General features: G+C 31.7%; 1 protein-coding gene and 1 long non-coding RNA gene across 7 annotated transcripts; one reads left to right on the forward strand and one right to left on the reverse strand.

The window, feature by feature from the left end:
- Nucleotides 1-506: 506 nt before the first annotated feature.
- LOC150029164 (uncharacterized) lies at nt 507-1,132 on the reverse strand. The gene is made up of 2 exons (XR_016517732.1): nt 996-1,132; nt 507-899 (listed from the first exon to the last, which is right to left on the reverse strand). It is a non-coding gene; the product is annotated as an uncharacterized LOC150029164 (long non-coding RNA).
- A 1,746-nt stretch (nt 1,133-2,878) lies between these two features.
- APC4 (Transducin/WD40 repeat-like superfamily protein) lies at nt 2,879-20,805 on the forward strand. Of its 6 annotated transcripts, none has more exons than XM_068613837.2 (20): nt 2,879-3,031; nt 3,130-3,298; nt 3,397-3,508; nt 3,718-3,809; nt 4,606-4,689; nt 5,329-5,568; nt 6,341-6,421; nt 7,634-7,785; nt 7,927-8,087; nt 8,175-8,275; nt 8,358-8,432; nt 10,193-10,372; nt 12,517-12,599; nt 12,672-12,770; nt 14,802-14,906; nt 15,394-15,535; nt 15,695-15,922; nt 16,025-16,177; nt 19,982-20,063; nt 20,521-20,780. In XM_068613837.2, exons 2-20 carry the CDS (start codon nt 3,230-3,232, stop codon nt 20,613-20,615), a joined length of 2,334 nt encoding a protein of 777 aa, XP_068469938.1. In that variant the 5' UTR covers nt 2,879-3,031; nt 3,130-3,229; the 3' UTR covers nt 20,616-20,780. The 6 variants fall into 6 exon arrangements, 4 of the variants coding, with proteins under 4 accessions (XP_068469938.1, XP_090154918.1, XP_068469939.1 ...); XR_016518722.1 differs by having other exon boundaries at nt 2,896-3,031; nt 10,193-10,313; nt 20,521-20,805; XM_068613838.2 differs by having other exon boundaries at nt 2,955-3,031; nt 4,606-5,236.
- Nucleotides 20,806-21,878: the final 1,073 nt, after the last annotated feature.

Raw genomic sequence — 21,878 nt, forward strand, 5'->3', positions numbered from 1 at the left:
GATGACACAATAAGTAATAATTTCTGATTTGATGGAAGCTCCTAAAAGTACACAGTTATATTCTTTTTTATGTATTTGATCATGTTAGTTTAATAATTAAAATGTTATTATTGTTGTTCCAAATCATTGAAAGCATAAATGTCATAATTTGGTTTTAGCAAAGAGTAACTACGGTTATAGAGGAATGTGATTGATTTTGTTATACTTAATTTAATTGTTATAGAAAATGTTTAAACATCGATTAATTCTTTTTCCTTCTATTACTTTTTAAATTTTCAAATGTGTCCCATACTAAAAAAAATCATTATTAAAAAATATTCATTCCCTAATATTTATGACACATTAAATTAATTTAAAAAATAATTAATTAATATATAGTCCGCAAATGATTAACGCTGACATCTTGCTACATTTAACATAATTTTTTATAAAATTTGATGTTATATATATATATATATATTTTCAATTTGTTATGTAAAAAAAAGTATATATATAACTAAAACATCGACCAAATGAACCGGAAATTTATTTAGTATTTAGGGTTAGGATAGGATGTAAGTTTAACAACTTACAGTAGTGATAAAGATGAAACTACTCATCTTACATTCATTGAAGTTATTCAAACATGCAACACTGTGATGATAGAATACTATAAGTACTCCTCATTTCTTCACACGTTTATTCACTTGGAATTGGATTAAAATAAAGTTCTGGGTTTCATGGTGCAACTCAAATCTCTCCATCCACGCACACCCATTGACCAACAAAGATAAAGTTGCAGTTTATATTGGGGTTGATACCAAGGAAGTGACGCTCTTGTAGATTGAAACCTTGAAAGATGCTGGTGCAAGTTTCACCTTCTTCCACGCCATGAACATCGTTGCATGTTACACCTTCAACTACAAATTAAATCCAAAACAAATTTTAGATAACGATTTATTTGAAACTATCGTGTTATCCCTTAGTAAAAAGAGTAATTGAAGCAGTTGATTTACCCGCTGGAGTTAGAACAAGAAGGAACATAACGAGAAGAGATAAGAATATAAGAGCAGAGCTGGTGATTGTGGACTTCATTCTTCCAACCTCTTTTTCAATTATCTGACTCTAATGTTATAGAGGTGTGTGATTTTAGTATCTGTGGTTTTTAGTTTATATAGTAGATATGAATTCAATCTGCACAGAAAAAATAGCTTTTGAGACAAATCATTTATAATTTAAAAACGAAAGCCTGTTTAGTGTTAATTTCTAGGCATAATTAGCATATATTATATTGGATGTTATTGACATTGGTGGATACGTCTGGCAATGTGCATGTTGTTTGTTGCAGGCCATAAAAGGTTCAAAATCTCTCTTACTAATGATATAGTGCATATATATAAGTGGAAGAAAACATTCTTTCTTTTTAGTTCAATTTAATATGAAAAATGAAATAGGCTTGGATTTGTTTTTTATTATGGTAATTAAGGTTTTTCTTTTTCTTTATCTTATATATTTTTTAATTTGCTTATTTGATTCTCATAGCTATATAACTATTTCCTTTTGGCTTTAATGATAGAATTTTTTTCATTAAGTTCTTATACATACTATTTTTTTTAGTTTTTGTGAATTTAAACTGTGGAAACCAAAAATGATTAATGATATGTATATAGAGTCAACAAAGGATCAGTTGGGTTTAAAATGTTAGACTTTCGACTGTACAATAAGCTCTATTTGATTTGAAAGATCGAACTATTTTTGATGATTTTTTTTTGTTAATACTATTATATTATATTACATTGAATATATATCTACATACGAAGAAAATATATGATGTATACATTTCATTTTACCTTTATAACTATTATTATTTATTTTTTAGAGGTTTATTTATACTCCCGTAATTCAAAATTACTCAGATATTTCAATAATATGCCACACATCTTCAAATTGTTCACAATTTTTTTTATAAAAACTTTCATAAGTTATTTATATTTTTAATAAAGAACTTAAAAAAAAAAAACTAGATAAAAACATGTTATACCAATGAAAATATTATCTATGAATAAAACTTAAATTATACTACATTTTGCCACTTTTATTTTAACTATTATTATAAATTTTGTTTACTGTAAAAAAACATATAAAGACACTGGTTTACTATATGTATCAAAATTATATATTTATTTACCCTTCTATTAACTATTTGATGAAAATAAACAATCAAACTTATATGTTAGTTTATATTATATATAATAATAATATACAGTATATATACACAAATAATTACATGATAAAATAAAATAAGAAAATTGTAATTACTAATTGGCCTCTTTTAGGCCAAAATTACAATAAATGTATTAGTTTTCTTAAACGTCTTATAACAAAATAAACTGGTATGTAATATTTTTTTAAAGGTCCGGTAAATTTCATATATTTTAGAAATGTCTATCACAAGAAAATAAATAACTGAAAAACTTAAGTTCTGTTTTCTTAAGTTCAAACTACAGTTTAACACAGTTCGATTAAAATTAATATTTTTAAACAGAGAGACCAAAACTAAAGTTTGTACAACTGTAGGAGTTAAATAAATAATAAACATTTTTGACATTGATAAATTTTATTACTGTGATTATGAATGAATAATTCGAGATAGTTAAAAAATAATTTTAAATTATGCACTGAAAACTAAGAGATATTATATTACACAATTTTTATTTTTAAAATAGATTTAATCGCTAAAGTTCTTTCATTTTGGACTGCGCTCTCAAACATATTGGGCTTCTATTAAACGAAACAGTTTAAAAATAAGAAGAATTTATAGATAATAAAAAAGTCATATTTAAAACCCTAATTTTAAAATTAAAAACTTAAATTAAGCATCCATTTCACACAAAAATGTGATGGTTCGGTAAAAATAACAAAATTTCAGTTTTTCGTAATTCATTTCCTTCCCTCCTTAGCAGTCATTCAAACGTAACGCAAATTCATCTGAAAAAAACCCGACACCGGAGGCTCCATCTTTTGCCGCGAGCGCCACTTCAATATCTCATCTGTAATAACTTTCCGTCATTATCATTTCTTCTATTCCATTTCTTTCAATATTTATTGTTCCATTTCTCATTTCTTAACCACCCTCACTTCACTGCTTAGGGTTTTACTTCACTCACGCCATCCACACTTTACTTCCATTAATTTTGCTGAATCACTCTGCATTTTGAACTTTAACGGAAGCTCGGTGTTTCCGTTAGACATGGAAACCGATGAATCCTCTCGCGTGCTTCCCTTCCAGCTTCAATTCGATAAACCCCTCGCTTCGCAGGTTTTGTGAATTTAACTTTCACATTCGTGTCACTGTTAAAACATCTCCATGCCGTTTGAAAAGCTTGTTAACTTTTATGAATGACTTTTGAATCATAGATCACAATCGCGGAGTGGAATCCCGAGAAGGACTTGCTCGCTATGGTTACCGACGACTCCAAGATCCTGCTCCATCGTTTCAATTGGCAACGCTTATGGACCATAGCTCCAGGTCTCTCTCTCCCTAGTTTTCTTCTGTTTATTTGATTTTAAGTTGATGGTGAAAATTGCTTATACTTGAATGTGCGGTGTTTATAATGCCTTGTGAAGTGCTTAAAATTTGGAAATGCCTTGAAACGATGAGCCACGTGTTGTTCTGGCTTTTCGTTAGGATTTCGAAGTTATAGTAGTGTACTAATGGAATGTTTCTTTTTCCTGTAGGAAAATGCATCACATCCTTGTGTTGGCGTCCTGATGGAAAAGCAATTGCTGTTGGGCTTGACGATGGGACGGTATCACTGCATGATGTTGAGGTGGGTACTGGTTGTATTTTTTCGTAACTAATCTTTTTAGTCAGTTTTTCTTGATTATTTATTTATTTATTTTTATTTCTGATACTTCTGGTTATGTTTTGTGTTAATAAATGTTTTATTTGATATGATACATCTAAAGGGAAAATGTATGTTGGGAGTTCCAGGACTGACTGTTTATTATTAGGTGTACAGATTAAGCAAGCTACTTAATGTTAGTCTCACTTATAATTCATGTAGAATTGATCCTCTTGCTGTGTGCTTTTACCATTTTGAGACATTGTTGAATATTCCACTAATACTGGTCTTAACCGAGGATCAAGGCTTCTACTTGTTCAAGATTACTTTCGTAATACGAATTTTGAAAATTGCTAGTCTAAAACAAGTAAGCAATTGGATATTCTTCTATCTGAGGAAGGGTTATCAATAAAAGGTCAACTATGGTTTGTGGTAGTAATTTTGTTGGTTTCTTAGCAAGATGGGATAAGATCTTAGAATCATGTTTATCTGATAGATAAATTCCGTAGGTTTCAAAGTTGGGTAGAATGGATTTTGGTAGATTTGATTTTGAATCATTGAATGTAATGGAGATAATGTCCAAATTAATCTTAGCCATAGATTTTGCATTGGAACATGTTTATGGTGAAAGGATTTGGAAGGTTAAAAATACAGGCCCTAAGTGGATATGTTCATTTTAATGGTGCTTTTATCTCTCTGTCTGCGTGTGGATAGAGTTTGTGGTTTATTTCCTTTTTCTTGTGTGTAACATAACTGATTCTTTATATTTTCTTTAAGGCAGAATGGAAAGCTGCTAAGAAGCTTAAAATCACATTGTGCAGCCATTATATGTCTCAACTGGGAGGAGGAAAATCAGCTAACTACTGTATGTTCCTTTCTATGTGATGGCTACTCTTGATATTTAGTTTGATTGATCAATTTTGATTCAGAGGAATGTCTTGAAGAGACTTGTTATCTACTATAATATGGCTTCTATGTGTACCTTATTTAGCAGAATTGAAGTGTGATATGATGCTTAGGCATGTCTTAAACTACGGATATCATTTTCTAGTTTGTTGATTCAATTCTCGTATGCTCTAAATGGAAAATAGTAAGTGCTTATGATTTAATTGGTGGTATTAGAGTTAAGGATTTGAAGAATGTGTAAAATAAATGGTGGAATTAAATAAAAAAGATGCAAAGGTACACAATGTCAACTTTAAACATTAATGCTATTCTTTTGGTTTTTTGTTTCTCATATTTCTGCTTGATTATTAAAACTTATGTTCCAAACTAAAGCACTGACACATTATATCTTGAAAGAAAATTTACCTAAGTACAATCCCACATCAATGCTTCTTATACTGATGCTGTTGAGAGGGAGCAAAATTGAGAGGACCTGAGAATGAATATGTCTTGACTATACAGTGAAGGTCTTGTATATGATGAGTTTTGACTGGATGATTCTACTTTATTTTTCTTTTCTACCTCTATCTCATTCTTTCCTCCCTAAATTTTCTTGTAGGATGACCATGCTTATACTTCCAAGTATGAAGATAGAACCTCTCGTTTCTTTCCTCCTGCTCCAAGAGTTCCTCGGATGCCTGGATTGGTATCTGGTGATAATGGGTTCATGGATGATAGTGAAGATTCATTTCAGGAGCTGTCAAATTCTTCTCACCAACGATTCAACATCCTATGCAGTGCAGATAAAGAGGGAAATATTTGTTTTAGTATATTTGGCATCTTCCCTATAGGAAAAGTTGTAAGTTGTTGTCTCTCAGAAATTAGCCTTTTCTTCATTATATAAATTAATTTATGAGGTGTGATGGGGAATGACATCCTAATATATTATTTATTTACCGTGTCTCCTTCCAAGTAGTTTAATTTTTGTTTTAAAACATAGTGTCTGGAGACATACATGATTGTATGTCAAGATCGTTAGATTATGATTTAATTGTAGTTTAATCTGCAGCCATAACTAACATTTAATAGGCTGGGCCAACTAAAGTGACCACAGATGATCTATTCAGTAGTTACTATTATGTTGCCATTGATTCATGAGGACCCAAGTCCTGTGATATACTGTTTTCTGTTCACATATTTTCTCTATTGGTTAGTGAGCTTAACATGCGTTTTTACTATGAGAAATTTATGACATTGTTGAGATTTTATGGATCAACAGATGGACTTGAGAAAGGTGGGGGTACATATTTTATTCGAAATATTTTAATTAATTGTGACACATTACTGACTTGTTAAAAATATGGCCATAAAAAGCAACTTGGTTTGGTGTAGTATTAGATATTACTTAATTAACTAAGAAGATATTCCTAATAACATTGGAAGATATCATACATTACCTTTTGCTAATATTTCTTCTGTGAAAGCCCATAAAATATTCAGAGACAAACACTCGTAAAATAATTAATACTAAACATTAATATCAAGTTAGACTTGTCTGTTTCTTTATTACCTTTATCTTTTTTGCCTTTTTTTAATTAATATTAAAACATCTTACGGTTGTTGCCTTTCAGAACATTCACAACCTCATTTTTCCTACTTCCCATGATGGTGCAGAAACAACTAACAGAGTTTCAAATGCTTCTGTACAGAAGGTAGATTCTCTTTATTTTGATCATTGAACTTTATTTGCCGTTCCAATTCTGTTTAGTTGGTGACCAAATTAGGGAAACCCTAAACTATAGTTTGATGCTTGAAATTAACTGGTTGATTAATTAACATGCTAATGTGCATTTTAAAATTTTGAAATATGAGAAGAGCAAATTTAAATACAATCAAAGTAGCAGAAGAACTACGTCAATAACTTCTTATGGATGAATGCAATGATGTTTGAAATTCTGCCAAAATATTAATGATAAATGAATTAGTGAATTTAATTCTGCTCGCTCAATCTTGAGACATGTACGTGGTCAAAGAGGATGTTGCATGTTCATTATATATTTATGCATCACTCATGAATGAATCAGTGAAGAAAAAAATGGTTAAAGTATATTTTTAGTCTCTGTTAACAAGTTTTTATTTTGGTACCAATAATTTTTTTTTATCTCTATAAAATTTGAAATCACTCTTTATAAATTGTGTGAATTTTAGTTGTAGTCCCTGTAAAATATTTTATTTTATTTTCATCATGCTAAAATTATAAATCACTGTTTTTAATCCTTGATATTCATTTTAAGATAGATGAATAACATTTATTTTACGAATCTTGAGAGTTTTTTGAGGTTCATGTAGACATTATAGTACAACACTAGTTGTGTCATTTGGAATGGTGATTTAACTTTTTGTTCAACACATAAATATTTAATTAATGTCATATAATACTAGGCATCAAAAGTGGTAATTTTCAATTTTAGAGGGACCAAAAACAAAGAAAAAAATTTATGGGTACCAATATCAAAACTTACTTTATAGGAACTAAAAATTATTTAAGTAAAGAAATATTGAACCTTCGACTTGCATAAGTTAATTAATGCCTTTCATGAACCATATCCCGATAAAAGCCTTGTTCTTTTGGTGAAGCAACATGAATGATTCTGTATTACATTACTAACTCCACCTTTAATTTTGTGCTTTTAAGTGTGGATAATGCATAAGCCTGCCTACCTTGTGTTGAAACTGAGCTTTTTATCAGAAGAATGAAGGTGGCTAGGATCAAATTCTAGTTTACCCAATCATAGAGGTTCTAATATAATGCATAAAATAACTCTCCCAAAAGTTTAAGCTGATAGATAAAGGCACATGACTGGTTTTGTTACGTTCCCCCATTGGAATTTACTCATGGAAGCTGTGTTGTTACATGTCACTAGGTTGCTTTATCAAAAGATCTTTGTCGTTTGATAGTTATGTGCTCAGGAGACCTAGTTAAAGTTTGTGCTGGCTTGGGAGAAAGTCACAATGCTGGGCACAATGAGCATGGTCTGCATTGCTTAGCATTGAACACTTCTATATTTTGGAATAGGTAAAAATTCTTTGAGAAATGGGATGCTTTGTTGTTACATTCTTTTTCTTTGTAACATGTAAAACCTTATCCCTTCAAGACAAATACAAATGAAATTTGCCATCTTATTCTGCAATTTGTTTCCTTGTTTCCTTCTTATAGGAAAAATGAGCTCCATCAGGTAGCTCAACAAGCTTCTAACATTGAGGATTTGACTGAGGTTGTTCGGACATCATTATCAGTCATGTTTAGGCAGTGGTCTGATGCCATGAACACATTTCAGGAGAAGTTTAGCTCTTTGTCTACTTTGATTATAAATCATGGTAAGGTAACTGAGTAAGAGTTATGGAATTTATTTTGTTATTATACTCACCCACTTTAATTCACTTGTTTCTATCTTCCATTACTAGGATTTGATTCCTCACCCCAAGAGGAGTTTCTGAACCTTTTGGGTGGTGCAAGGACTAGCCCACCAATTCATCAATTTCTTGTTAACACTTTGGGAGAAGTGGTATACGTACAATCTTATTTAGTTGCATTCCTCTTCTTTGTGGGTGTAGTTTTCATTCAACAACTTTTCTTTTTCTCTACAGGGTGTCAAGCGTATTTCAAAGGTTCTCTCTGGTGCAGGCAAAGAAATTCAACGTATTGTCTTGGACCACCTCCAGGTACAATATACAATAATGTTTACCAATAAGGAGAAACATATTGTTTGATAGAAATATTTTAAAAAATGATCATACCAAACAACTTCTTGTTGCACCTTGTTGTAGTCTTTTTACTAGATGATATATAATGTCATTCTTGAAACCAAAGATTCTAAGTTCTCTCTAAAGTTTGCAATATAGAGCACAACCTAGATTTTTCTCAGTGGATATATATTAGTTGTATTCAATCTTTACTACTGTTCCTGTACAGCTTAAAATTGGGGGGTTTAGGATTGAGAAATCTAGAACAGAAATTGAAAACTTAAACAGATTGCAAAAACGAAAATCAAGAAGATGAAAAAGGTCAATTCACAGATTCAAGAACCAAACAATTCCTCTTATCATAGTTCTCTAAAGATTCAGATCAAAGTTTGAAAATTAACCATTCAATCAATCAATCAATTAAACCAATTATACGAATCAAATCAAAATATCATTCAATCTAATCTTTATATAATTATCAAATCAAGATTTAATCGATTCCTAATTTGATTTCTAAAATAAGAAACACAAATTGTAATTGCATAGTGAAAAATCGAAATTAGAGAAGAGCGGTGCAAATCTAGATTTTGTGAATTGATGCTCAAGAATTAGTTCTTCATGGATGAAAAACACAAAATAAAATTAAGAGAAGTAGAGGAAGAGAGAAAAGAGAGAAACAGAGATGAAGAAGCAATTTCTCAAACTGAAAATTAAACAAATGGTTTTTGTGCCCATGTTTAGAGAACATTTAGGCTATATAATTGCTCTGAAATATGAAGTAAACATGGACTAAATGTGGGCTCTAATTAGGTTCATAAGCTCAATTATAAAAGTCTAAATTAAAACAAGGAGAATTGAATCCGTGTGTTATTTTTAAAAAATTCAGCAAACTTGCCTCAACTTCTAAATATTGTAGAAAATAGCAGAGAACTCCAAATCTAGCAAACCATCTGTCCATTTTGAGGCTATGAAAATGTAGCATCCAATGTAACTGGAATCAGCCAAAAATAATATCTAGAAAAACAGTTATGGCCAAAACAATAAACAAATGTCAAATTAGCTGAAAATACAAAATTAAAGCATGTATGTACATTGGACCCAAATTCTTACTACTAAAAGGAAATAGTTAAAAACTGAAAACAAAGCATGTGAAAAGTGTTTTCAATGTACAATAAAATTATAAATGTGTGCACAAAATATGTGTCATCACTAGACCAACAAAGACAATGAGAATTTGCTTTCTCCTATATCTTTCTCCAAATCCCGTTAGTGGGTTTCAGCTAGGTCATTATTGCACTCCTACCATGTGTTAGCAAAGTAGACATTGTGGGCAAGCCTGCTCCTATCACAATGAATTAGGACTTCAAAGGCTGTCCCCTTTGACCAGCTTGAAGGGGGCTTAAGTTCAATGCTGTTTGGAAGAATTGTGATAGCAATTATAGTTGTAAAGTTCCAGTTTTGTTGTCACCCAGGGTCCTTTATATTTCTATGACCTTTCTAGAAGAATATAAGTAGCTTGACAGAGGGCATTACCATTATATCAAAACACAAAAGGTGAAGTGGTAGTGTATTGAATAAATTGTTAGGAGATGCAAAAATTCATGTGCATTCATGTAATCGCCTGAACTTTTACTGTTCCATTCTTGGCATGTCATTAGACGTTCATTTTCTTTTGAATTTACTCAGTATTTATAAAAACGTCACTTAAGCTCACATGGAAGTTTAAATGTATTTTTCAGCCAGCTGTAGAAGTTATTGGATTCAGAATAGGAGAACTAAGAGGGCTTTCAAGATGGCGAGCGCGCTATCACGGCATTGGCTTGGATGAATCACTTATTAACAATGCAACAGAAAAGGCTGGTATGCTACTTGTACAAGTTGAACGATTTATGAGGGTTCTTTCATCTGTTATGCAGCAGGTGTGCCTTTTTTATTTTTTTAAATGAATCTTGTAGATTGTAGCTTTATTTTTCAATTTTAGCTCTGTTGTTATCACGGTCTTTAAATTGTTATCAGCTATATATTTCCATGGGGGCTACAATAATAATTCAAATTCCGTCTATAATAGTTTTTAAAAATTGATCAGCCAATATGACCTGAAACTAGTTAGCACACTAAATCAGTCAAAAATCGGTGACTAAAAGCCAGTTCAAAAAAATCTGTATTTACAAAGATGATTGTTTATTATTATTTTTATTCAAAAACATTTTTGAAATAAATATTGAGTTTTACGTTGTATTTGTATTAACTATTTATTATGATTTTTTTTTTATGTTGTAGGACTTGTAACATGATCCTTCTTGTTTATAATTTTGCATAATTTAATTTGTTATAATTCTATATTTTAGTTTAGTACTTAATATATTATATAATATTAAAAATATATTGTAATTATTTCTTAGTAAAGCATTGCTCAACCAATGTATTGTGAACCAACCGTCATCGGTTTAATAATAATTAGTGCAGTTTTAAAACATTGCTGCATGTGGTTCTATTATAAAAAATATAATAATTGACTTCTAATTTTAATTATAAGGAGGAATTTAGTGGGAAACTAGGGAAAGAAATGGACAAAGGGAAGAACTCAAGTGTCAATATTTCAGTTAATCTTCAAATCAGTTTTAATTACCAGTAAATTCTTGTGACCATTCCAAAATATTCCTAAATTAACTAAGGCGTGTGAACCAGCTTAACTGCCAAGCAATTTTGTTAAATAACTGTTATAGCAATGCCATAATGCAATAACGTGGCATTTTTTGACCCCTCCACAATAGGTAATTTGTGAAGGGGAGTTCATTATGGTAGTGCCGGAAACTACACTGGCATGTTTATATGGTAAAATTTTGTCCTTCCACACCATATTCTGCCATTCACCATTGATAAAATTGCTTCCAAGTGCCTATTTGGGAATCCAGTGAAATAACAAAATTACTTTTGTCTTCAAACAGTTTAAGTAACTCTTGCCTCCTTTTTGTTGGTTCAATGTGAGCATATGAGCTAGGAAGAGCCTAACAGAAACCCCCAAACAAACACCATCTGTTTTTTTTTTGATCAACAAAGAATGAAATTAAATTAAGAGGGATACAAAAGGGGTATCCCAACCCTTTTACATAAACCAAATCACATTAAGAATCTCCAAGAAAAAAGAGATGAACACCATCTGTCATGTGTTAAATTGAGAACTCTAAGGTAATAGGTATCTCACAAAAACAAATCCCTAGAAGAGTAAGTTGGTCGTACAATTTGAAGTAGACACACACTTCATAAAGGAGAAGTTAGATAATTGGACAATTTGTACACCATTTGAATCCTTTGGAAATTGACTTGCAAATGTATTGACAAAAGGGCTAAGTGGTGCTATATTTCAGTTTATTGTTGGTATGTTGGGAATGAATGACATCTACTCACCAACTTGAGGGGGAGTGTCAAAATCCGTTGAAATATGCTGGAGATAGTATTTCCTTGTACAAATTTAATTGCATTCCATAATTAGGATAAGCTGTCTAATAAATTTTATATTTGTTGTACAAGATCTTTGTCCCTCATTTAGAAGAATAGATTGTGTCTATTGTAAATTAGGAGTTTCCTTAATTAAGTTTTTTTGCATTCTATTTAAGAGCAATTGTTCTTCTATGAATATTATCAGAAACATTCTTTCTGACAACTATCTTGTTTGAATGCATGTTATATTGTGTCATTTTGCTTGTATTTTGTTAGAAGCAATATTTTTTTAAGGGGTATGAGTGCATGTGTTTGAAGTGGTGAAAATCTATGTATTATCTTATCACATTTTATCTGAAGTGGTTTATACTTTGAATATGACACCATTTCTTTTTACTATGGTTTATGAGCATGTTATAATATTGTGGAGGATAGGATCCAATGATAAGCTTGTGTGAATGGATTTTTTTGGAATGATGGAACACATATTTGGATTTCACTTGTTGAGCCAAAAACAATGTTTGAAAGATATCAATGAATGCATTTGTATATAAGTCTTTTGTGTCTATTATTTTGATATTATTTTTTTAATTTCTTTTCCTCTTAACATTTATTCAACCAGTACTCAAACTTCTTCAACTGGCTATTGAAGTGTATAAAATTACTCATGTCAGAACCAAGTGACCAGCTTCTACCGTATAACAGGTTCATTTAAACATTCCTTTTTGTTATGAATAAAAGACGATTTTTGTCTGATTTTATTTTTGGTTTTGGCAGTGAACTTGTTATTATATTCTTGAAGTTTCTATACGAACAAGATCCAGTTAAACAATTGCTGGAAATATCCGAAACAGAATATGAAGTTGAAATTGATTTGTAAGTTTTGTTTTCTACTCTAAACTCTAATATTTTTCCATTTATCATCAATTTGAGTGGGAATTAAGGCGGCTGTTGTTTTCTACACATTAATAATCATCATCCTAGTTTCTAATACAAACTAATTACTAGCAGTTATTTTTCTATTGATAACTCTCGACTTAGAGTTTCTAAAAGAACTGATTTCTAAAGCAGTTACTTTCTACGTATAACTAGCCTAACTGTCCCTGACTGTCAGTTCATATTGTTGCTGTCAGCTGAAAAATCAGTCTTGTCCCCAAGGCTGAAAGTTGGAATTTGGTTCTTCCACCACATCATCTTTATCCACTTCAATAGCAATTGCTTCTTCATTTTTGTTTAGGGATTAATTGGATCAGGTTGTTTAAACTTAAAATAAGTATTTCTGATCTGAAATAGGCAGTTTTTTTTAAAAACCATTTATTTAAGAATCAGATGGGCTTTGTTTCTCTAAAAAAGCCAAAAACTGCTTATTTTTAAAATAATCAGATTAGACAAACACATAAAAGTAAGTAGAAATCTGTTTATTTATTAAAAAACACAAAAAAATTGATCCATATCTCCCTAAATTAATTGTTCTTTGCCCATTATGTAAGGGATGAAAGTTTTCTCCTCGCTTAAAGCATAAACCCTTCTTGCTTGTCCTTTCTATCAATTATTGGTATGTTAAATGGTGCAGGTCATTACCGCTCTCTGCTGAATTTCACTGTTCACTCTCTGTTCTTCTACCTGAGAACACCACAGATGAAGTTCCTTTGTTTTGGCTAGATTGATTCATATTAGAGTTTGGAACCGGTGTGAAATTTTTTGACCATGTGGAGCATAGAACCACTTTGATGGCCTTGAAACACTGCTAGAAGATCCCATTTTTTCTTGCCAACTTGTTTTGGACACAAGTGCATTTCTTTTCTACCTCAGTACTGCGTGTATAGTACACAGCCCAAATTTTTGTTTTTGGGCTGAAATGTTTGCACCTCATGCATAATTTCAGGTTGCAACCCACCCAAAAAAAATCTAAATATTGTTTTATAGGTAAATACTTATCTCGAGATGAGAGAAATTCAAATGCTTCTGTAAACTCCTCCATTCATCCCTCCTGTTTCAACTTGGTTAAGTCCATGCTTTATTTCTCTCAATAGATTAACCCAATGGATAGTAGAGTTCACTAACATTCTGTATTTCAAAATAAGTTTCTGCCCTTGTGATCATCCAAATACGGCCATCTCCATTGAAAGATGGCAGTTTCACCTTCTTAATTGCCATGTGGTACTCCTCGATGTCTTCGACAGTTGAATTTGATCCTTTACCTTTTCTGTCTGATCATCTGACTTATTCCAATTAGTTTTTTCATCTGCAACAAAATCTTCTTGAAAGTAGCTAATTTTTTCTTGTCCAAATTGACCTGTACTCGAGTCTCAGTTCTGTCTTCCAGTCCTTTCAAATTCTCTTCCAGTCCCAAATAATACGATCGTGCATGCCTTTACTGATGAAATGTCATGTAGGCAGTGTTACATGACTCATTCACGAAAATGTACTTTTTATATGGGCTTAAATATTGTTTAGTCCCTGTAAAATAATTGAGTTTTGATTTTGGTCCCTCTAAAATCGAAAATTACCACTTTTGATCCTAGTATTTTAGTTATGATACTAATCAACTACTTATGTGTTGGACAAAAGGTTAAACGACCATTCCAAGTGACACATTAATATAACGTTGACACGTGTCACCTAAAAAAAAAACTCTTAATCTTAAAATGAATATTGGGGACAAAAAACAGTTATTTGAAAATTTTGGAGCGATGAAAATCGAAGAAAAACAGTTTGTATAGACTAAAACCAAAATTTACACATTTTATACTAAAAAGAGTTATTTCAAATTTTATAGGGAGGAAAGTAAAATAAAGTTATAGACCAAAATAAAAAGTTGCTAATTTTACAGGGACTAAAATGTTTAAGCCTTGTATATGTTAGTCTGAATTCCTGATATTAATTTGATTTTTTCTATTTCTTCAGGGAAACAATGCAAAGAGTTAGAGAATTGGTTCTGTTTCAGGGATTTTCAGACACTGAGTATCTAAGGAGAACATTGGCTAAAGAATTTCAACTGATGGAATTAAGGTTTTTCATTTTTCCTTCTATTCCTTCTAGTTAGACACGACCTTGTTTCTGCTTCTCTTGACCTTTCATTGCACTCATGAATCAAATTAGTGATTATAGTGCTTAAATCATTATGAATGAGATTACAAAAATATTGAGAAATGTCACAAACAAAACTATGTTTTTTTGTGTTTTAAATTTTTGCTTATTCCATAGTGTAAAGAAATACTGAATTATTTGTAGTTATATTACCTTGGGCGGTTGGCATATATGAACTATGAAGCATTATGACTCAAACAATTTATTACACTACTAGTTTAGACCTGAGCTTGAATGCATACCATCTTAAAACAGTTTTAACAAAAAAGATCTCTGTTCAAAAATTGATTTACCTCAAAGCTTTCATAATAAAAGTCAGGTCTTTTAAATTGCAAATATATCTTTTTCAGATTGTTCTAGCCATATCACATTTCTTTCAGATTTACCTTGTGACCTCATTGTCTTTCAGCTTTAAAGAGGCTTTTCAAATGCCTTTTACCACGATATCAAGAAAGATTATGTGTGAGGATATACTACCATTGTTTCCTCTACCATCTTTGCCAAAATCATCGTCATCCATGATAATTCCCACTTCAGTATCATATTATGAGGTACTTCACATAATGAACGTTTTTGCTGATTCCTATTAATTTAGTCAGTAAGAGGCCTTTTTTTCCTTGTGTCTAGAGTCATTTGAATTTCACGCCGGTTGGTTTCTAATTCTATTTTAATGCTGTATTATTTTCTTCATTTCATGCTTTTTTGCGTAGGTTTCTTCTGGAGCTTCTGTATCACCTCAAACTGTTCAAAACCAGTTTATTGATTACATATCTTTCCAAGTACCTGATGAGTGTTTCTCAGATATTGTAAATTGCATATGCATAGTCAGAGGATTCATGCATGACTCACACTGTCTAAAGAAGGGTAGCAGTTCGTTGGAAGCTGTGCTGTTACATGTTCCTGTTGATTATCAATGTGTGGATCTGTCATTGTATAAGGTAACAAGAAAGTTAGTATTTCATACAGCCTTCATAGTCTCAATTTTAATGTTCACAAATCTCAAGATTTATCCTTTCATTTTTTAATGTTGTTGAAAACAGGATAGTCAAATTGTTTTGTTACTAAACAAAGCTACTAATACATCAGAAAGTGCTGGTGATGGTTGTATGATGATTCTGGAAGCAAGTGAACTACCGTATATCTCTATATCAAGATCTGCTTATATAGATGTCTGGAGATTACCAAAACTTAAGGTAAGTTGTCCTATGTTCATTGTTTTATTGTCCATGGTATAAATTAGTGATTTATGTAACCAATACTTTTTTCCTAATAACACTTATTCTTATCTTTGTTAGTTATGGTCCCCGGTATCTTTGGTGCCTAGGCTTTGTCGTTTTCTTTTTTATTATCCTGACTGAATATATCCCTAGAAAGCTCACCCTGGTTTGTGCCAATAATAATTAGAATTTAAGAGAATAAGAGGATCAGACAAAGTAAATCATCTTTAAACTCTAAAAGAGAAAGGGGATGTAAATTTTTTACGTAGGTATACTGCGTATAACTCTAGTTGTATACAAATTACAATTAACCAAACCTAGGAGGCAATAGAGATATTTCAGAAATCAATGATCAAGTGTGTGTGATGTCCAAAAGAAACTTCCTCCTAAGGTAGGAAATTTCCCTTGTTTTGTAGGTCTTTTTTTTATAGCTCTTTTACTCATCAAAAGGACAAAATAAAAGCGGAAGAATAAAAGAAACTAAGGGTCTGGTTGATTAAAGAAAAAATATTTTGTTTTCATTTTCTATTTGTATTATAATTATGAAAATGTCACATTTTTTTGTCTTCAAATAGTTTTGTAGTGATGTAAAAAAAATCAGGCTTTTTTTCATCTTGTCCTAAATCTTTGAAAACGACAAATAAAATAAAAATAAGGTGTGCTTTTGTAATTGCTTGTGAAAAATAATGAAAATAGAAAAAAAACTTTACATATTCTAATCATAGTAGTTAGTATCTTACGATTCACGATAAATATCGTACGAAACGATACGGTTTCACCCTCCCACGATACGAATCGTGTGAAGAATTTTTTTCGTCCCTGAATCTTAGCTGTATCATGCGATTCGCACAAAGAATCGCTGAATCCCGAAACGAAATGATCCCATATTGTGTGAATCAGTGTAGATTTAAAAAAATGAGTAAATAAAAAAAGATAGACATAATTTGTTTAATAACATGTATGCACCATAGAGGTTGTTTTGGTGAAATTGTGTGGTATATATATATATATATATATATATAATTTATTGTATCTTGTATGTATAAATATCTTATATATTTAAGTATATATTAAATTTTTTAATGTTAATGAATCTTACGATTCACGATACGAAATGATTTACGATTCATAATATCAGCTCTCCGATCCACTACTTGTATCTCGATTCTACTACCATGATTCTAATATTTTGATCCTCATTCTTCAACTGTTTTTTAGTATGTTTTTTATACAAAACTTAGAACGTCTTGTCAAACTTTACATATTCTAATATGTTTTTGTAGTTCGTGAAAACAAAAAAGTATCTCCTCAAACCAAAAAGTTTCAACTAATTTAATTCTAAACCATCTTGTCATCATCTTAATTTTGTTTGCCAGAGTCAATGCATCCCATCATTTTGTGTTTGGGGTGAGCAGTTAAAACTTCATTTTGAACTAACTTTATTTTGTTATGGTAATTTTGAATGAAATTAATGATAAGATGATACCAGAGCTTACGTTCTGGTTGAACCCTATATTGTTTATCTACACTGTAAAATTAAGGCCCTGTTAACTCCAACTGTCAATATTGGCACCCGGCCTTGATATAAATTGCTAACTAGCCAAGTCCGGATGTGTTGTCTGTTGAAACCTAGACACATGCCACTTGCAACCATGTCCCTGACACGTGCAGCTCATGTGCCATTCTCTGACTGTCATTTTGTCATGCAGACAGTCTGGTTTGGTCATCTGAGTCTCCTTGATCTCTTTTGAGCATCAGATTCCTCAAGAACTCTATGTGTGGTTCTCTTGTGATTGCAGCCCCTTAAATGGTGTGTCTTGAGAGTTCGTGCAATTCTAAGTGTGGGGACTCACTTGTTAGAATCAAATTCATCTCAAAATGTCCCACACTTGTACATTCTCAATCACTCTTGCTATCACCCAGAGAAGTAGAATTAGAATAGTTACAGTTGGAAAGCCGCCTTTGTTTGGTCACCGCTAGGCTGAAAAGAGCTACCTATGGAGGGGTTGACTAAAAGGACCGAGTTAAATGTGGTAGAGTACTGCCATTGGGATGTGAATCGTGGTTAAGATCCAGTATTGAACACAGATATAGTTCAAGTAGTGCTTATAAAGTTTGGGTAGTCCTTAACTTACTGGTCGTCTTTAAAAGGTTGAGTTATGTCCAAGTCCAAATTTTAATGTGATATGAGAGTTTATCCTAGATTTATTGTTGGACTATTTCTGTTGCCAGTTTGTCACTCTTCAGGCCTTAGCCCAACAAGTTAGTCACAACTTTTCACCTCAAAGCAGCTTCTCCACAGTGCATGTAGCACTGTAGTGTAGTAACAGTTCAAAACCATTTTGTACTTAATGGCTTCTCTACCCAGCCTACTTGAAACAATGGTGTTTCTCTTGACTATCTTTGCGTTTCTCCAGAACTTTCAAACCAACTCAGGATAAATCGTTTGGGGTTCAAGGAAGAAACCCCTGATTCTACAGCGCTCAAGATCAACGCTGATGTCGAGACCCCTTTCATCAAGCTCATGAAGGGCTAGCTGATGCTCCACATGTAATGTGACATCTTTAAAACTCATTCCTTGCACAGAAGCAGTGAAGAAGGTTAGGACATCCATCTGGTAAAGGTTAGCTTTTTGAAAAACAAAGGAGGCTTGAAGATTTTTTAGCATAACTCTAGTAGTTTTTAGGGTAAAAACAAAGTCAGGATGAGGTAATTATATATAGGCAAAAGATAAAAACGGTAACTTTGATAGAATCTTGTATGAAGATGAAGCCATAACTGCTTGGTATGAAAATCTTGTTAGGCACTCTCTATGTTCTTCTTCATCTTATGAGTACACAACAGCGAAGTACCTCATATTCAGAGAGGAAAAATGCTTGAAGATAAGCTATCTTTTCTAGGGCCAGTGGAACAATACTCGCTAGATGACTTCACTATTATGTTTCTTCAGGAACCTGACTTTGCCTTCTGGCACATGGTTCAGCACATTCCTCGTGGTGTCACTGGACATTATGATCTGTGCGAGTCTTCCTTTCCTGAGATCAAGCCTTTATTTTAGAATTCAGAACTGCTGGATTCCGTGTTGTCACAATATACATGTGAGATCAAGAAGATATCCACACAAGTCCCACAACAAAAACAAGACGAAATAGTCACAATAAGCCCTGATGCAAACGAGAGGCACCACGTACAGATTAAGGCAGAAGGCCACAGTCAATGAGATGACCAAAAGTTAAACTGGGCCAGAGTGGGACCAGAAAACACTGATGAATAGCAATCTGACGAAGACAAACCTGATGGAGGGAACACCAAGGGCTGATAACAAACATGGGCAGCGGCTGCACTATTGGATGACTAGTTTTTGTTGAATTTTATCAAATTCACTTGAAACGGGCTATATGAGATAAACACAGGCATGGAACAGGTTTTTTTACTTAAAACCTGCTTAGAACAGTCTCCTAGCCGTATCCTACATATGGAAATGTTGTAAAGAGTTTTTCCATAATTTTGAAAAAATATTATAAGATCTACATGATATATTCAGCCCTATTCAGTCCAGTTACCCAAATAATATAATAAAAGAAAATAATTACTGTGAAATCAATCAAATTCTATCGCAATCGCAGACTCTATGTCCTAAAATCTCTAATCTTTTCATAATCTCAACAATTACCATTAGTTAATATCAGTTTTTATATTCTGTATAGATATCTCCTTAAGGAAGCTATTTATAATTTTTATATTTCGTCATAGTCATATTTCGTAATTATGTTTGTCTAGGATTCTGTTGCTTACTTGCATATTGGGGATGAGAAAGCTCGCAGCATCCCACATTCTGTAATTGCTCCCTTGGCAGTTAGTGGTGAGTTCTCTGTCTCTCTATCTCTATCTCTCTTCCGACGATCAAAATGTGTTAAATTTTGTATATAAACTGATTCTACTTAACCGCAGAATATCTCCCCTTAAGTTTAATGAATCATCATGTAGTGCGCGTTGATCTTTTGGTGCAAGTATATTATATGGGTACAATAATCAAATTTAGGAAATTAGCTAAATATGTTTCAGCTAGAGATACAAAAATTAATCAAATTCCTGGAGAATGTTTATTTCTAATCAGTCTTTCGTTAACATTTGACAATATTCAGAGGTACAAAAGTTAAGATAATAGAATTGGTGATGAATATATGTTGGATGTACATGTTATATGTAAGGATCAACATATATGCCTTTTGAAGTGAAAAATATCTTTGATTTCTACCTTCCAGCTGGTTAGTGTTAATCTGGGTATAAACTGCACTGAACCCTTATATCTTGAACAGCATCTAGAGGCGTGGCTTGTGTATTTGCTGCAAGAAAGCGTGCTCTGGTCTACATTTTGGAGGAAGATGAAGAGGAGGTCTCGGATGCAGAATAATTCACCAATTTATTTTTCCTTCGTAAGCATTTTGTTTTTGTTTCTGTTTCGGCCGATGTTGTAATCATTTTTCATTTTCTTAATGGTCGAAACATTGTTGTAGAATGTCCATATCCCTTATTAGTGTTCATTTTGAAAACATGAAATTAAATTAAGGGTTGTGCATTTTGTACCCCATTTAAATTAAAAATTTAATTTTATCCTTCTAAAATATGTATTTGCAGGAATACATTTTTTATTTTATATTTTGGATTGTATATTTTGAAATATAAAAATTTTGTATTTCAGAATTACATTCTAAAATACAAAATAAAAAATTTATTTTAAAAATGTATTATCTTAATAAGAAATACATTTTGAATTTGAAAATACATATTGAAATGTATAATTTTGAATATATTAATACATTTGGATTGTAAATTCTAAAAAAATATTTTTAATTCTATAGAAGTATTGGATTAGAGATCCTAGAATCCCTTTATTGTAGAATTTAGAATGCAGTTTTAAGATATAATTTTGTCATTTAACTCTCTTATGAGATGCAGTTTAAGAAACATGATGGTGGAGAATGCAACACCCTTGAATTAATTGTTCTTTATAGATAAAAGTGAAATAAGATAGAACAGCGTAAATTCGAGACGCTAAGACTGAGAACATTAATCAAATACTGATAATTAAATATTTTAAAAAAGATATTACAAAAAAGAAACATGAAAGTTTGACATTAAGTGAAACACACAAATATGAAAATCTAATTTAATTTGAAAATTTTACATAATTATTTTAACTTAAAGACTAACAAAATATCAACTATCAATGAGATCCTATCTTTACATAAAGACCTTCTTTGTTGTCTTGGTGGATGTTTGACGGAGGTGGATTATTGTTGTTATTATGTTCTCCATTTTTGCCATATGGAATATCATATTCCAATGGAGACATTGTGGGCTGATAAAGAACTGGATGAAATGCAAAGTACCAAACATTTGAGATGGATTCGAAGAACAAATATTTTCATGCGGTGGAAAAATGGTGTAAGTTGTTGGTAGGGAAATTGGACAAACATGTTGTGGTGGTACTCCGTGAATATTTATGGTGGTTGATTAAGATCGAATATTTTCAGTTTCTCAATTCATCATTTTAGATATGCAATTTTTAGTCTAAGGTTTTACCAATTTAGTTTGTTATTCTATGAATTATATTTAATTTGATATTTTTTCTTAAAATAGTTTAGTTACATTATTTTGTTATAAAAGTATTACA

This window comes from Phaseolus vulgaris, chromosome 2, assembly GCF_051622355.1.
Source record: "Phaseolus vulgaris cultivar YP4 chromosome 2, ASM5162235v1, whole genome shotgun sequence".
Taxonomy (NCBI): Eukaryota; Viridiplantae; Streptophyta; class Magnoliopsida; order Fabales; family Fabaceae; genus Phaseolus; species Phaseolus vulgaris.

What these genes read in the sequence shown, in the direction of transcription:
- APC4 (XM_068613837.2), top strand. Translation starts at nt 3,230, where the DNA reads ATGGAAACCGATGAATCCTCTCGCGTGCTTCCCTTCCAGCTTCAATTC. An exon ending in CTTATGGACCATAGCTCCAG is followed by an intron (nt 3,509 to 3,717) that starts GTCTCTCTCTCC and finishes TTTTTCCTGTAG; the next exon opens with GAAAATGCATCACATCCTTG. An exon ending in TGCTCCCTTGGCAGTTAGTG is followed by an intron (nt 20,064 to 20,520) that starts GTGAGTTCTCTG and finishes TATCTTGAACAG; the next exon opens with CATCTAGAGGCGTGGCTTGT.